The 16,394-nt window shown below is 40.2% G+C and overlaps 1 protein-coding gene across 1 annotated transcript in view; it reads left to right on the top strand.

The window, feature by feature from the left end:
• The first annotated feature begins 850 nt into the window (after positions 1 to 850).
• The window catches only part of LOC112058655 (myeloid protein 1-like), a 38,000-nt gene continuing 22,456 nt past the window's right edge, over positions 851 to 16,394 (top strand). The window contains exons 1-8 of the mRNA XM_065553646.1: positions 851 to 1,460; positions 3,230 to 3,367; positions 4,626 to 4,775; positions 5,682 to 6,719; positions 11,616 to 11,712; positions 13,392 to 13,543; positions 14,167 to 14,330; positions 15,255 to 15,402. Of these exons, the coding sequence (XP_065409718.1) occupies positions 6,563 to 6,719; positions 11,616 to 11,712; positions 13,392 to 13,543; positions 14,167 to 14,330; positions 15,255 to 15,402 (718 nt within the window). The 5' untranslated portion in view covers positions 851 to 1,460; positions 3,230 to 3,367; positions 4,626 to 4,775; positions 5,682 to 6,562. The remainder of the gene's footprint in view (positions 1,461 to 3,229; positions 3,368 to 4,625; positions 4,776 to 5,681; positions 6,720 to 11,615; positions 11,713 to 13,391; positions 13,544 to 14,166; positions 14,331 to 15,254; positions 15,403 to 16,394) is intronic.

Below are 16,394 nucleotides of genomic sequence, written 5' to 3'. Positions count from 1 at the left end.
TGAGAATAATGATACCCCTATCTTACAGGGGTGTTGGGAGGGCACATGCATTGGGTGCTGAGATATTATAGGGTTTTCTGTGGTTTGCCACAGTAAGGCCCAAACTGTCTTCTAAGGTGTGGGTGAACAATCTTTTACTTCTCTTGGGGGTTTCTTTAAAAGTTCTTTTAGGATGAAATACTGGCTCTAATGAAATCACTAGCAAAACTGATATTGACTTCAGTGGGGTTAGGATTTCCTCCATAGGATTCTGGAACAGTTTCCCCGACCCTTACTCTTCCTCCTGTATTGATCTTACCAGTTCTGAATGTTAGCTGTGTTATTCTGAGAGAAAACATTCAGGTTTCTGGCTTCAATATCTCTGGTCTTCCACACACTCTTACTTACTGGCTCTTCAATTATGGAAGATAACAAGGTGTAAATTTGCTTTTGTTTCAGTCTGCCCATTTCTGGCTCTGACTTTCTCTCACTTGCTCCAATTCTTTCTGCTACGAGCTACTCAGCAAAGGAAAACCAGCTATGCTTCGGACTGATGGCAAATATGAATGTTAACCATTAATAAGAAATTCCCTTGGGTCATCAGAATACTTTTCTAGGTCTCGGCCAATGGAGCAGATACTCACATTTGTACTCAGTGTTCCTTTGTACATTCATGTGAAACAAATTATAACTGAAGATACAGAACGTGAACAAGGAAGAGATTGTATCCTTGCCACTCCTGCTCAAAAAAAAGCAGCCAATGAGCATTCACCTCTTATCTTTGTCCAAGAAGATAGCCTAAATTATTTGCTGAATGTTTTATGCTTAGCAAGTTTAACCCATTCAACTAATTTCATGAGAAGTCGGAACAAAACAAGTTGAAAAATAAAGAGAGAGGATACAAAGGGGGCAAATCTTGCAATCCGTACTCAGCAATTATTCCCACTGAACTCCGTTTCCCCCTTAGTAAAGAAAGCAGGATTAGTCAAGGGTCTGTGACAGAGATAGCGTCATACCTGTTAATCCAGGTTTCCAGTGACAGTTTTTGCAATATCTAGGAAACAACAGAAACAAGCTTTCAAAGGCCCATTCACCTAAAGTCATCTGTGGCACAGCAATATTTTAGAGTCAAACATAGCTAGCATGTTTATTGTGCACGACTTTGTGGAGAATTGAGAGAAAATCCTGGTTTTGGATATCTCTCAGGCAGAAATCCCCATGTGCTCATATGTTTTGTATTGGAGCAATACACACTGAGACGGCATTTTTGTCTCCAGATTAGCTCATGTAATAAGACTGCCTCCTTTACACTGAATTGAAAGTATATGAATTTGGATTGGCTTGAAAGCCAGGGTGGCCTTCACTGGTATTCATAAGTAGCAGGATGAGAAAAAAGTCCAATACTGTTGCATGAGCATAGAATCGTGGTGAAGCGTACAGAATGATTTCACTGATTTTTGTCTTTGCCTTGATTTCAGTCGGTAAGTCTATAACAAAGTCAACTTGTCTAGATGAACTTAAAGTGACCCAGCTTAATTGATACCTATGGATAAAAGATGCTATACAAGAGCTAGTTATTAGTAATTATTATTATTGAGATTATACTGAACTGCAAATTCTATAGAAGTTTATTGTTTTAAATTGCTACAGTAAAATAGATTTTAAAATATTATCTATATATAATAGTGGAGGAGTATTACACCAGTAAAAATCAGTTAAAAGTTTATCAATATTTTCAGCAATACAGAGTTAGTTCTAGAGGTATAGTCTCCAAGAGGATTTTAATTAGAAATGTGAGGACTGGAAAGGATGGTGTCATGCTAGTCTTTACTTTCTCATTTAGCAACTCTAATTTAATCAAAATAGAACTAAAGAGAACAGATTTGCTGATAGGGAATTTTGCTGCTATTCAGTATTGATCAGTTTAAATTATAATGGAATATTTTGAAATAAAAGATTTTGGAGAACATCTGTAATGTTTGGTGAGGCTAGTGATGAACAGACCTGGCTTGGTCCTGTGTGGGTTAATTAGGGATGGGATAAAGTTTGAAAATTAAAAAACAAACAAACAAATGTATATGAAAATTTTAGGGGAAGTTTGGGGGAAACATTTTTGCACTTTCTTGGCAAACAAGTATCTTTCGCTTGGCCTGAATAGTATACACCTTCATGAATGGTATTGCTGTATCTAACTTTTTCATTTGCTAGGGGAAAAACTGTCTGTTAACAATTTCCTTTTCTAACAATCCTCTCTTTGCCTACTGTTCGTGGTTGGAAGGAGGAAGAAATTGCCTGGGCAAATGTTAACATTATTGAGCATGCTATAAACAAGGTTCTGAAATTCACATCTTAGATGAATGAAATGGGGGAGAATGACACCACCCCTTTGCTGTTGCTGCTGTTTGGCTGGAAAGATTTCTGGAAGGCTGGGTTACCAGGGCAGCTGTATGTGTGATTACAAAGCAAAGGTTGTGTGTTTGTGAAAGACATATCAGCTAACTTACCTATCTCGCAATGTCTAGTCTGGGTCCCTGCATCCCTGCAGGGTCCCTTGTAGGACTAGACTCTGGATGGGCATGGGATTCTGAACTGGCAGATCACATTGCAGAGCCTGGGATCCAAATAAGCAGTTGGGGGATTTTGCTATGTGCTTCTCAATGAAACAGTTGGAATCTCAGGCAAATTGTCCCAGCAGCAGCCTGGAACAAGCAGTTCCCTCATGACTCTCAATTTGGCCTTCTGGTCACCGCAGAATGTAGTTCACTCTGCTCCTTACTGTTATCATTCAGGTGGGGAGGGGAACAACTAGGCTATACCTAAAATCTTAATAAGTGGCCACTGAGCATGCTAAGAAATACGTTTTCAATTGGTTAAAAGTTTCTCATTTTAGAAATCAGACCACCCCCCCAAAAAACTAAGTCATTCGTCTTCACAGAGGGTGAGTGACATTCTAAATTAAGCCTTTTTTCTCTCTCTTTTTTAAAAAGAGTAGGGCACTTACTTCTGTTCGGATTCCACACTGAATGTGCATTTTCAATGCGGATGACTTATTTTAGAGAACTAGTGAGAAAATCCTCACAGCTCAGCTTTCATAGAGGTACAGCCAAGTCCAGAGTAATAGTTAGTGAGGAACTCCTCAGGAATTTTATTAGCACTTATTTACTATTCAGTTACCCCTTTGCACTTCACTGTAATAGCCCAGCATAACATGTCCGTGACATTTCTGAACCAAGTCTTTTCTACTTGTTAGTTGCTGCTGATGTTCAATGTGAGAAAAAACTTGGGAAGTGCTATGACTACCGGCAAAAAAGATGCTGGTCTGAGATGGTTTCTGGGTTGTGCGGAAGTGATAAAAATAGAAAATGCTGCATGCCTTGCCCTACTTCGTGTAAGTACAAGCTATTTTATAGTCTATTGATATCAGTTTTCGAAAGTATACATTTATAATACATCGAGACTTCATAAGAATAGTCTTAGAAAGACAAGGTGGGTGAAGTAATATTTCATTAGACCAACTTCTGTTGGTGAGAGAGACAAGATTTCAAGTTACACAGAGCTCTTCTTCAGTTCTGAGAAAGGTACTTAGTGTCAAGGCTAACTACAAGATTGAAGAGAGAGTTTACCATAAGTGGTTAGCACATATTCTAAGGAATCATTCAAGGTGAAGTGGCCCTCAACTGACTTGTGACAAACCCTTGGTTCCGCCATCCCTTATCTGAAGTTTTCTTCTGAGGTACATCCCCTTCTCTTCCCTCAGATTCCATAGGAGAGAGCGGGGGATGGCCTGGCTGCCTCCTTCCACCATTTTGTGCTTTCATGGAAGTGTGGAGGAGACTCCTTCCCTCCATGGGAAGGATCATCTGGCTAGGTGGATTTCCATCCCTAAATTAGTAGGAGGACCAGAGAAACACCTCTTCCTGCTTCTTCTGCAATGGCTCTTTACATTTTCTGGAGCTGAGACTCCTCAGAGAAAATTAAGCTCAGGGGAAACCCCATCCAGGCTATGGGAAACCAGCATAAGTGGATTTGAACCATGCCTCGTAGGTGTTCTTTAGCCCAGCATGTCACCTGGTCACCAGCTGGGGTCAAGCTGAAATCTTCCCCTCCTAAAAATATTGCAGATTTAGCCACGTAATGGTGGTGAGGGTGGGGAATGGTGTGCCTTCCTCTGGAGGCATATGGATGGAACCTCTGTTTCATCTGGCCCACTACTGTATGGTACTGAGATCGTGCCTAGATCTCCATATACAGCTGTGAGCAACCAATACCCATAAGGTGCCAGCAAACGGAAGTGGTAATAAAATGATGAAGAGGATCAAAAGATTGGCTTTTGAGGAAGGATTAAAGACTATACATAGCTTGGCTAGATAATAACTAAGGGAGTCAGGATAACCATTTACAAGTGTTTGACATTTGAAATCCCTGAGAAAGGGGAGGAATTGCTTAGGGCTATGCAAGAGGATATAAGGACAAGTAATGGGGTGAGTCCTTTACCATTGGTCTGGACACAGTCCTGGAGAAAATCTTTCATGGACAGAGTCTGTGCCAGTGATTAATGCCGGTGTCACTGTGATCGTGGTTACTCAAATAAATGATGGATAGTATCAATTTCTAATGAGATTTTAAAGAACTCTGTTATTTCCTAGGTAAACTGAACGAGCACGTGTGGATTCTGTTCCGCGATCGAGCTTGTTTAGACCGCAGAGGGATATGTCAGTATAGGAGCAATTATTGTTCTGGTTCATACGCTAACTATAGATGCGGGGGACCTGAAACGCGCCACTGCTGTTTGCTACGTAAGTGCAATGACTAAGGTTAATCAAATAAGATTTGGAAAGGATTTTTAGTAACTTCACAAAAAAGAACAAAATATTCACTCTGTTTTATTAGGAAAAATAATTCATCCAATCTTATTTATTAATGGTTTGAAATACACCTCTACCCTGATATAATGCTGTCCTCGGGACCAAAAAATCTTACCGTGTTATAGGTGAAACCGCGTTCTATCGAACTTGCTTTGATCCGCCGGAGTGCGCAGCCCCGTCCCCCCGGAGCACTGCTTTACCGCGTTATATCTGAATTCGTGTTATATCAGGTCACGTTATATCAGGGTAGAGGTGTATTTTGTGGTCTGTGTATTTGGACTTTGAAAACGAGCAGCCTTTACCCTTTGCAACATATGAATTCCTAGCACTAAATCATACCTTGAGAGTAGAAATGGCCAAAATTTTTCCTTCAAAACTTTTTTGGGGGAAAAATTGCCTTTTATTAAGCACTCGATGATTTCATAACCTCCAGCCCCTTTTCTTAAAGTGTCCAGTTTTTCATCAAAATGAAAAGAATATATCAACATTCGAGGTTTCTTGACTTTTCCCCATTTCCTTCCTTTTTTTCCGTGTTGCCACTAAGTACAGAAGAATACATACCAACACTCTTTCTTTCTATTGTTGTATTTAATTTCATTCTAACCCCCTCCAACTTTATGAGGACAAGGATTTTTTGTTTGAGTCCCCTGTATCTAAACCTCCTCTTCTGGTTTTGTCACCAAGATTGGAAAGGCAATTGCTTTTCAGAAGCAAGTTTGATACTATGAAAGGAAAGAGAGGGGGAATGAAAGGAAAAGGGGTGAGAGTACATCCACCAGGTCTGAACGGCCCATAATCAAATTATATGTAACCTATTTTTTCATTTTTCTTTTACAGGTAGGCCATCTGGGAAATAATGACGCCCTAAAGACTTACACCTGGCAAAGGAAGAGACAAGAATATAAACTTAACTCTCAGCCTCTGGATACCACCAATAGGTCACATTCCCTCCCTTCTCCAAAATAACTACAGTTTGCCTTATTCATGCTTCAGCATTCTCCATTTCTTGAATTTCCTGTAATTTGGTTTAATCACATTACTAGAAGGTTTCCTGTTTTTACATTCAGCCATGCTCCAGACTGTAACCCTGTGGCTTTTCCTGGTGTTAACTCTGAAGGTGTATCAAATCTAGGATGTATAATGAAATAGACTTATGTAACTCAGCAAGAAGTGTCCCATTTTCTGGTGAGACAAGGAAGAACATTTCCTGGAACACTGTAATAAGGTTCTATTTGCCCACAACTTTTCCAAAATAAGGTTGATTACTCAGTGGTCACATTCTGAAGTACAGTATTGTCCAACTAGCTGATTTCCTTCCCAAAAGTGATGTGTGTGTGTGTCTGCAGACCTGCCCAAGTACCTTTACAGATTAGCTGGAATTCTCTTCCTACCTTCCATCCAACTATCTTTCTGAAATCAGGAATTTAGCTACAGACTTCTGAGGAATGCAGAAATAGATATCGCAATTTGTCCTTGAATTCTCCCTTTTTTTAAAAAAAACCCACTGTTCAGTTGTTAAAAATACCCCAGACAAGTTAATTGCATTGCATTCTCCTAAACAACATCATTACTTTTGCCGAAGGGTTTGGCGTTTCCACAATATTTATTATCTGCCCTGCCAGGACGCCCCCACAAAAAGGCTCTGTTCCGGTTGATATTTGGCTTTACAGATTAAGTTCTCAACCAAGATAATGGGTTCCTATTAAATTTCCCTGCTAATGTCTGATTGGCTGGGAACTAAGACACAACCTCTTTTGGAATGCATAAATAGAAAGCAAAGTATTTTAGACCCTTCACTTGAAACCACAACTCTGGTGACACAGACGAAGATGCTCATAGTCAGAGCAATCATTGTTGCTACCTTGATTTCATCTGGTAAGTCAAAATAATATTGTAATGTTGCTGATTTTAAACTAGCATTTTTTGCTGGAAAAACACTCTTAAGGAAGGGCAGATCTGGGCTTAACTGCAACTTGTGCTTTTGAAAAATCACATCTTAATTTTGTATAAATACTTTAACAGCAAAATCCATACAAGTTACTGATAAAGATTACAGTAAAATATTAATAGTATTAATCTATGTCCATTGCATAAGAGAGACTATAGACAGGTAACAGTATATTAACTCCATCAGCAATTTGGGGTTTCTCCCAAAAACCTGTAAATGGTTTTAAATAATGACAAAGATCAAAAGGTATAGACCATTTCAGACTGTTTCTCTATCTGTGATCCTGTAATAAAAGGACCAGAACAACAGAGGAGGAAACGTTCTCTGTTTTTAAATAAATTGCTGTCATGCAATGTAAGTTTCTTGGATGTGATTAGATTTAGGTATTTTTCGGTTACTACTGTATAAAAGGTCTTTCCTCCAAGTGACCAAGTCCTATTCGAGGAAACAGGTTTGAGAGAAATACACACTTTTTACCCCATTTACTCTATATTACTTGTGAAGGCCTTTATGGAACCACTAATAGCTCAAACATATTTCTCACATCCCTCCTTCACTCGTGATTTGGTATGTGTATCCGCTTCTGTATAACCATTGGATATAATTGTTTATGAGGATACCACCACAACACCCATTTAACCATAAATCCCTTTGTTAAATCTAAAGGCCAAATTGTATTTGTGCAATTGCTTCAAACATGTCTAAAAGCTTCAGCAATAAGCAGTCATCCATACAATAAATACACATTCATAAGCATTTGATCAGAATACTCATGAGAGGATCAGTCTCGGGATAACCCCTTGCATCCTGGCTTGCTTCAGCGTGATTGGATAGGATCTGATAAATACCCTTAGCAAGCCTGGTTCTTTTATACTGTGCATCAAACAAGTGATGTCATATTGACTCTCAATATCCTAGCTAATAACCAGGTTTTGGTCTGATTGGAGTCATTGCTGGTTCATTAGGCACAATCCTCCTTTATTGTTAGAACCATCTGGGATAATTGAGGCCTTTTGCAAGGTCCTATGTTATCAGTTACCTTTTAGGTCCATTTTTTTCCAAGTAAGCCACATTTCAAGCCCAGTATTTCCAATCAAGCAGACCATTTTTCAAAGCCTTCCCACAACTGCTAAGTGCAAGGCATATATTTTCTTTAACCAAGCTAACTGACCCCCTTATATACCTATATTATCCAACAACAGCTATATCTATAGTCAGGGCCGGCTCCAGGCACCAGCTTAGCAATCAGGTGCTTGGGGCGGCCAACGGAGAGGGGCGGCACGTCCGGTTCTTTGGTGGCAATTTGACGGTGGGTCCCTCACTCCCTCTTGGATGAAGCAGCGGCAGTAGTGCTGCAGATCGTGCCTTTTTTTTTTTTTTTTTTTTTTTGGCTGCTTGGGGCGGCAAAAACCCTAGAGCCGGCCCTGTACAGTATCTCTCTATACAATCACTGTATCAAGAAATAAAAAATGCTCTTGGATTCTTTGAATAATTGTAGAGGATTTAAAAATACTATTAAAGCATGAAACCATAAAACTATACTCTCCTGTGTGTAGATAAAGGCATGTTATTCTTTTCCATACATCCGCTATGTAATTACTAGGTGAACTCGTTATGGACGTGGCATACATGATTAATGTCTTGTGGTGAGTATCCGATATTACTACCTTTTCCCTCTGCTGTAAATAGTAATAGCATGGCTGAAGAGACATCATCCTAGAATATTTCTATAGGTTTGTTTCTATATTAAATTGCCAAGGGATGGATTCTGCTACCTATACTCACATTGAAAAATATATTATTCTACAAAGGGTCCATAAAAATAAATGGAGCATATCTAGAATAAAGTATTGTTATGAGCTGGGAGGAACCCTGTTAGACATAAAACTGCTACCTAGGACAAAAGAAGGGTGGGAAACTGCCAGGGAGCTTTTGGCTGAGTATTGTTTTGGGGTGGTGTGGGGTATGGAGCAAAACGGGCAATATGACAGACAGAGAGTGCGCCTAGAGTATCAGAAAGTGCAGTGGCTGACCCTGGAAAAAAAATTGGAGAAAGGTTTTTTGGATCAGGGGAGCTGGCTGAAAAGGTGCTCTTGCTATTTTCTGCTATTCGATTCCTTCTGTGTTCAGAGACACAGGACTTTAGACATTATTTGTAAAGAAACAAAACGGCATCAGAGAAAATACCAATCCTATCAATTTCTACTTCCAACTGGAACAGCCCCCAGGGCCCTGAAACTTGGACTAGCCACTTGGGTCAAAAGGGGTAACACTGATGCTAGGGCAGGATCTAGTTTCCAAGGAGAGAGATTGTGAACTGGTATTCTTATTGAACCAAGATGGAACGAATAATGGAGGCACCAGCAGAATTGTATTGACCTTCTTTGGTGTGGTCAGTAGGTACCTTTCCCAACCTGCACAAACACTATATATAGATTCCAAACTCAGCTCCTTGCTGGGGTCTGCCTTTCTTTAAACAAATAAATAAATAAATAAAAAGAGAAAGAACAGTAAGGATTAGCTCAAACCTTCTTCCTCTGATTCCTCCCTCAGGACTGTTTCCCCTAGACAGAGCTACACCTACATCTTTTCTCTCTTGGTGGGATAACAAGTCATTGCCCTAAGGGAGTCAGCAGAACCCACTTATCTCTTTCCGAGCAGGGTAATAGGATGGTATGTTTCATTCCAATGAGCGCCTTTTACAAGAATCTTCAAGGACTAAGCCATATTGCCAGTACCATGGTCACATAGTTTCTTAGCGACCAATCTCCAGCCTTGGATATGCCCAGCACTTACTTCAGTGGGAGCCGCACATGTATTTAAAGCAGTGATTATCAACCTATTTACCATTGTGGGGCACATCCAATACTACCTGTAAGGCCCTGAGGATGTCACATGGGCCACAGCTGTGTGCTGATTGGGTGACAATCAGCTCATGGGTCGCAGGTTGAGAATCACTGATTTAAAGGCAGAATTTATTCCTCCTACAGGAAAGAGACTCCATAATGATATTTATTTCTTCACCTTATTAGTTCTTATTCTACACATTCCCTCACCTCTTCATTTCTCCCATTTTGCTCTTTTGTCTGAACGATGAACGAGCACTAGAGCTGGAAAAACACTTTGGCCACAACTCTTTTTTTTTTTGCAGAACAATGCAGATTTGGGTTGACTGAAACATTTCATGAACATATGTTGAATTAACTGAATTGTTTTGGTCAAAAAAATCTGAAAAAATCTAAGTGTTCCAACCCAAACACTTTCTTGACCGAGACCCATGCTCCCTATAACTAGGTTAATCTTGTGAATATGGGTGTTTAAAAAACTCCTTCCCACACACTCTGTACAAACAACATGGAAGTACAAAGTGTGGGCTCCATTGCACAGCTTTTCAGTGCTCCCTTTCCCACCACTTGGTTTGTTTGTATGTTATCTGTTAAATTGCAAGTTCACCGGGATAGGGACCTTGTCTTCTTACCTAACTATAAAATACGTAGCATGCTGCTGCAAGACAAATAGTAGGCTAAATGCTTCGCCCTTTGCACTGCTCTGGAGGCACAAAATGACACAGAAACTTGGTTTAATCAGCCAGTTAGAAAAAGCCCTTGGATAGGAATACCTGGGGGACACAGCCACCTCCATGCCACCCCTTCCTGCCTACCACTCCTCCAAGAATTAAAAAGTCTTCTGGGGGAGTTGAAGCTCGTGTTCCTCATGCTGGAAGAAAGGTGGCAGAAAGTCAGTTTCACTCTCCCTTCCTCAGCTACACCAAGCAGAGCTCAGGCCCAAAAAGTGTTATCAGAAGGAGGTAAAAAACTCAAAAAGGAACAGTTTTAAATCAATATTGTGAAACAGAGAGGCCTGGCCTTCCACTTAGCAGTTCTCAAAATACATCCAAGTAATTTACGCTTCATTGTCACCTGGCATAGAACCTGATCTAGAGTGCGCTGAAGTCCATGAAGGGATGTCAGGGGGCTTTTTATGAGGGCTGTGTCGAAACAGAAGCTTGCTGGGTCAATTATGTCCTATTAATTATATGACTCTTACAGAATGCAAATCCCCAGCTCTGCAGGTTCACTTTTCTGAGACTCAGGCCGAGGTAAGCTGGAAAGGTGTGTTCTTCCGCTAGCATAATCTCAATTTGCAGTTACAATGGAGTGTTGTTTTGTTTTCTGACTCTCTCAGTGAGCTACATTTTCCTCTAAATAGTTCAGACTGATGGACAGCCAACATTCATAGCCTCCTCTGACCCCTCACGCATATTCTTCTACTTCAGAGCTAAATAATAAACTCAAATCCTTATTACCATCCAGAAATTTCCACTGAAGAGGGAGGATAGTATCTGATCCTTAGCCTAAGTTATTATTCATTATTTCTATTGCAGTATCATCTACATGCCACAGTCATGGGCCAGAATCTCAGTGTGTCAGGTGCTGTACAAATACACACAAAAAAGTGAGCCCCTGCTCCAAAGAGCTTACAATCTAAGTAAAGCATGGGAACCCTTCCAGAGTTCTACAAGAAAAACTTGGGTTGGATCAAAAAATATCAAGATCTTCTCTTCTATACTGTGTATTCTATTTAAAAGGAAAAAGAACACCACTCTGTTCACACTAACTTAAAGAAATAAAGAGCCATTCATCCATGGCACTCACACAACCAATGTATATTTGGAAGTGACACATTATAACACATATTATTAAAGAAAGTTCAGCGTCCTCCTATTTTAAATCTATTAGTTGCATACCAAACATTTAATATGAGCATTATGTCTTGTACAAGCCAAAAAAGCTTTACTTTTGTATATTCCATTTCTTCTTAAGTTGCTGCAGGACCATGGGGACAGATATGTGCTGGGAATCCTAGGAACAAAGCAAGGGGCTGCGATGGATATGGCTGCGGATATTATACAGCTCCAAGGTAGGATACTGAGAGCACTTTTTCTGTGTGTGGAACGGGTGTTTTATTGGTTCATTGTTGTTGCTAAAATAACGAACTGTTCACTAAGAACCAAAACTTCTGAGTTCAACTGTCATTTAAAGCACTCAGGGCTTCTGAAGTCTGACGGAATGACACCACTGAAGAGCAGTTTGCAAAACAAGAACCAGGGCAACAATCCTTCCAGCGTGCATTGATCCCTCATTGACAGAATCACACTGAGAATAGGGAGAGAGTCGTCACCAGGACCCATTCAGTCCTTGGCCCTCATGGATGGGTCCTTAGTTACTTTAGTGCTATTTCTAAGGATTTTTGTGATGGGGACAGGACATTTGCCCTCTAGGAACTGGACTCAAACCACCAGATGATTTCACATGCAGCTCTCTAGAGGCTGTTCAGTTTGTTGTTCTAGACGCGGGTGGGACAGAACTAGTTAAGGACTAACATTGAAATGGTCTCACTTCCACACACTTGAGTGACCCCAGTTCCCAACTCATAGGTCAGGTGCTCAGCTTGTGTAAAGGGGCGTAGCAGCGATGAGGTCATTGGAGTTCTTCTGATTTACACTCGTGGAAGCTCCAGTGTTCTTTTGAGCCTTGTAAGTGAGTGAACAGGCTGCAGCACCAGCAAACTAATTGGAGATATTTAGAGAAGATGGAAATGTTTTGACCAGTTCTATCAAACTTACTAATTTACTGTGGGGTCCCATGCGGAGCGCATAAAGCACACGACCAATGTGGTTGCAAGCTGAATCCGAATTCTGTTTATTGCAAGCTTTCTTTTATAGTTTTTCTTAACATTACATAACACAATTAGGCTATAATCACACATCTACGGATTGGACAAGAAGGAGAATCATGTGTTTATCACATGTATAGCCCCACACCGATTGGTTCAACCGTTCCTTACATAAGGCCATGATTTGTTTACCTCATCTTATATAATCCTAGACCACCAGGGGGCCTTACATAAGGCCATGATCATTTTATATAATCCTAGACCACCAGGGGGCCTTACATAAGGCCATGATTTGTTTACCTGGCAAGTGTCCCATCGTGACCCTTACCTCCTCATGGAACTTTTCATTAGGTTGGTGTAGGGATGATACATCCCCACAATTTACTTTGTTTTTAATCTCAATGATTAAAGGTTTATTTTCCTCCCAGGCCTTCTTGAGCAATTTTCCTTTTGTTCAAGGAGTTTTTATGTGTTTTCGCAAATATCAAAAACCTCAAAATGTGAAGTTTTTTTGTTTTTCATGTTAACAAAGGAAATATGTATATGTTGGTGGGGTGAGGGGGGAGGTTGTGTTACTTTGTTTTGTTTTTTGAAACCCTGGTATATCCCCCAAACACTCAAAAAGTGTAAAAGTGAAGATTTTATTTCTTTCAATAATTTTTAAAGAAAATAAAATATATTTTTGACTCGCTCGGATTAACAGTTGAGAGAGATTTGCAATTATTATAACTGGACTGAACCTTCAAATCCTTCTACCTCCATTGCAGAAATACAAAATTTGAAACATAACTAAGCTAACAATGGTAGCCATATCCCCCTGTGTTGCTTTAAATAATCTACATGGTGTATCTAGTGTGATACTTTAGGGCTAATGAACATGTAAGTCAGCATTGTTTATTACTTGCACATTTACACACTTACAGAGAGGACGGTAGAAGAAAGCACCTAGGGGTGGATGTTATATGCGGAGATGGCTCAACAGTGTATGCTCCTTTCAGTGGCATGATTGAGAGACGAATGAACCCCCATGGAGGGAGAAGTGTCATTAATAACGGGGTCAAACTTCGTGGATCAGGTAACTGAGCTACCATACTCTAATATTTAAATATTTATTAAAGATTTGTCATTAAACAAGTTTACCTTCTATTTTAACCAATTGGAGAGCTATGGTAGAAGCACGATCTAAACCAACTTGGAAGTTAAGCAAATCATAACTGTGTAAAGTAGGCCAATGCCGGTGTTTCACTCAAATCTATCTGGTCCTATATTTGAATACAAGTACAACTCATTCACTCAAACACAAAGCAGGCCAAATTCTCCATCAAAAGGAACAGCAACACACTCCTTTTCCCCTCTAGCTCTCCACCCACTTAGACAAATGAACAAAAATGAGGACCTAAAGTGAAGAAAACAAAGACAAAAATGAGAGAAGGAAAATAAAAAGAGGGAGCTTGAAATACACGGTAGTTTGGTTCCATAAGAAAAAAATTCCTCCCCCGACCTCCCAAAGACACCAGCTTTACTGGTTAGCTGGACTGCACTAGAGCTCCCAGCAGTGCTAACACCAATGACAGTACAAGATTGGAAGATAATCAGAAAATTGTCAGAGTAAAATCAGCCAAGGAGATCAGATAGTGATCAAAGTTTGATGTTTCCTTTATCCTCCCTAAATCTCACCCCCCCCCTCCTTGTCTCAAGGTTTCTGCGTCCATATGTTCTATATCAGGCCTGTTACATACAGAGGTTGGATCGACAAGGGACAAAAAATTGGAGAAATGCTGCCAATGCAAAGAGTATATCCTGGTATAACATCTCATGTTCATGTCCAGAACTGTAACCGCTTTAATGTCACTCGCTACTTATAAACGGAAATGTATATTAAATGGAACTGTACAAAATCCCAAATAAAATCATCTGAACAAACAAAAGCAAGTTTCTTCCCCTCCTACTCAGACAGGGTAAATTAAAAAGGTAGTCCATGGGAAAGAAAAAGACATTTTACACATAAAGCAAAATAAAAATGTATATTGCTCCTGGGGAAATTCTGCGCCACTGCATGCCCACAGAATTCATGTCCCCCACAGATTTCTTTGCTTCCCCACAGAAAAATGACTTTCTGACAGGAAAGCAAAGGGAAGCCGCAAAAGCAGTCACACGCCTCTCCCCAGGGAACCTGGTGGATAGATAAACCATTGTGGGGGTGGGGATGCCCCGGGGCCAGTGGCTCCTACCCTACGCTGGGCTCAGCTGCTAGATTTGGCTGGGCTGCAGGGGGAGGGAGGATGATGGGATTTCCTCTTTCCCTGCATGAAACAGCGGGGGCAGGGGCCAAGGGCGGGGGGCCGGGCCTAAGCTAAAATATACTTAATTAGCTTCACAGAGACTTAGAGGGATAAATTTTGTGACTCAAATATTGGAATAGAGTAGGATAGCTTTTTTAAGAAAGACAGGCAGGGAATAAAGGGAGGAGGTGTTGCATTATACATCAAGAATATGTACACTTGTTTTGAGGTCCAGAAGGAGGTGAGAGGCAGACTAGTTGAAAGTCTCTGGGTAAAGATAAAAGGGGGATGTTAGGGGTGACGTTATGGTAATGGTCTACACCAAATCAGGAAGAGGAGGTGGATGAGGCATTTCTAAAACAAATAACAGAAATATCAAAAACAAATGACCTGGTAGTAATAGGGAACTTTAATTACTGAGGCATCTTTTGGGAAAGTAATATGGCAAAACACAAATTTTTGAATAATTTCTTGGAATACATTGGGGAACACTTTCCGTTTCAGAAAGTGGAGGAAGTAACCAGGGAGTCAGCCATTTTAGACTTGACTCTGACCAACAGGGAGGAATTGGTTGTGAATCTGAAGGTGGAAGGCAATTTGTGTGAAAGTGATGATGAAATGACGGATGTCATGGTTCGAAGGAAGAGAAGCAGTGAAAGCAGCAGAATAAGGACAGTCACCTTAAAAAAAAAGCAGACATTAAAAAACTCAGAAAACTAGAATGTAAGGTCCCATGGGAAGACAATCTAAGGGATAAAGGGGTTGAGAAACGCTGGCAGTTTCTCAAGGAGACAATATTAAAGGCATAACTGCAAACTATCCTGATGTAAAGGAAAGATAGGAGGAATAGGAAGAGGAGCTCATTAATTATCTGAAAATCAAAAAGGAATCCTACAGAAAGTGGAAACAATGCTAAGGAGGAGTACAAAAGAATAACACATGCATATAGGAACAAAATCCAAAAAGCCAGGGCACAAAATAAGTTACACCTAGCAAGGGACATAAAAGGCTATAAGAAAAGGTTCTTTAAATACATTAGGAGCAAGAGAAAAATGAAGGAAAGTGTAGACCTCTACTTAGTGAGGAATGAGAACTAATAACTGATACCAAGAAGACTGAGGGATTTAATATCTATTGTGCTTCCGTAGTCACTAAAAAAGTTAATGGTGACCAGATACTCAACACAAGTAACATTAATAACAAGGGGAAGAAACACAAGCCAAGCTAGGGAAAGAACAGGTTAAATAATAGTTTGATAAGTTAGATGTATTCAAGTTAGCAGGGCCTGATGAAATCCATCTGAGGGTACTTAACGAACTATCTAAAGCAATCTTGGAACTGCTAGCAATTATCTTTGAGAACTCCAAGGTGAGGTCCCAGAGGACTGGAGATGGGTAACTCTCTTTAAAAAGGGAAACAGAGAGGATCCAGGGAAGGATAGAGTAGACAGTGTAACTTTGATAATAGAAAAGATACTGGAACAAATTATTAAACAATCAATTTGTAAGCACTTACAGGAGAACAGGGTTATAAGGAATAGCCAGCATGGATTCACCAAGAGCAAGTGGTCCCTCACACTCAAGTAGGGAGGGAGGCCACTCTGCCTACTACTGGCAGACCATAAGTAACAGTCTTATAGGGGAG

The sequence above is a fragment of the Chrysemys picta genome, chromosome 8 (assembly GCF_011386835.1).
Source record: "Chrysemys picta bellii isolate R12L10 chromosome 8, ASM1138683v2, whole genome shotgun sequence".
NCBI classification, from domain to species: domain Eukaryota; kingdom Metazoa; phylum Chordata; order Testudines; family Emydidae; genus Chrysemys; species Chrysemys picta.
The sequence above is the reverse complement of the archived record's forward strand: the minus strand, read 5'-3'. Positions and strand labels throughout refer to the sequence as shown.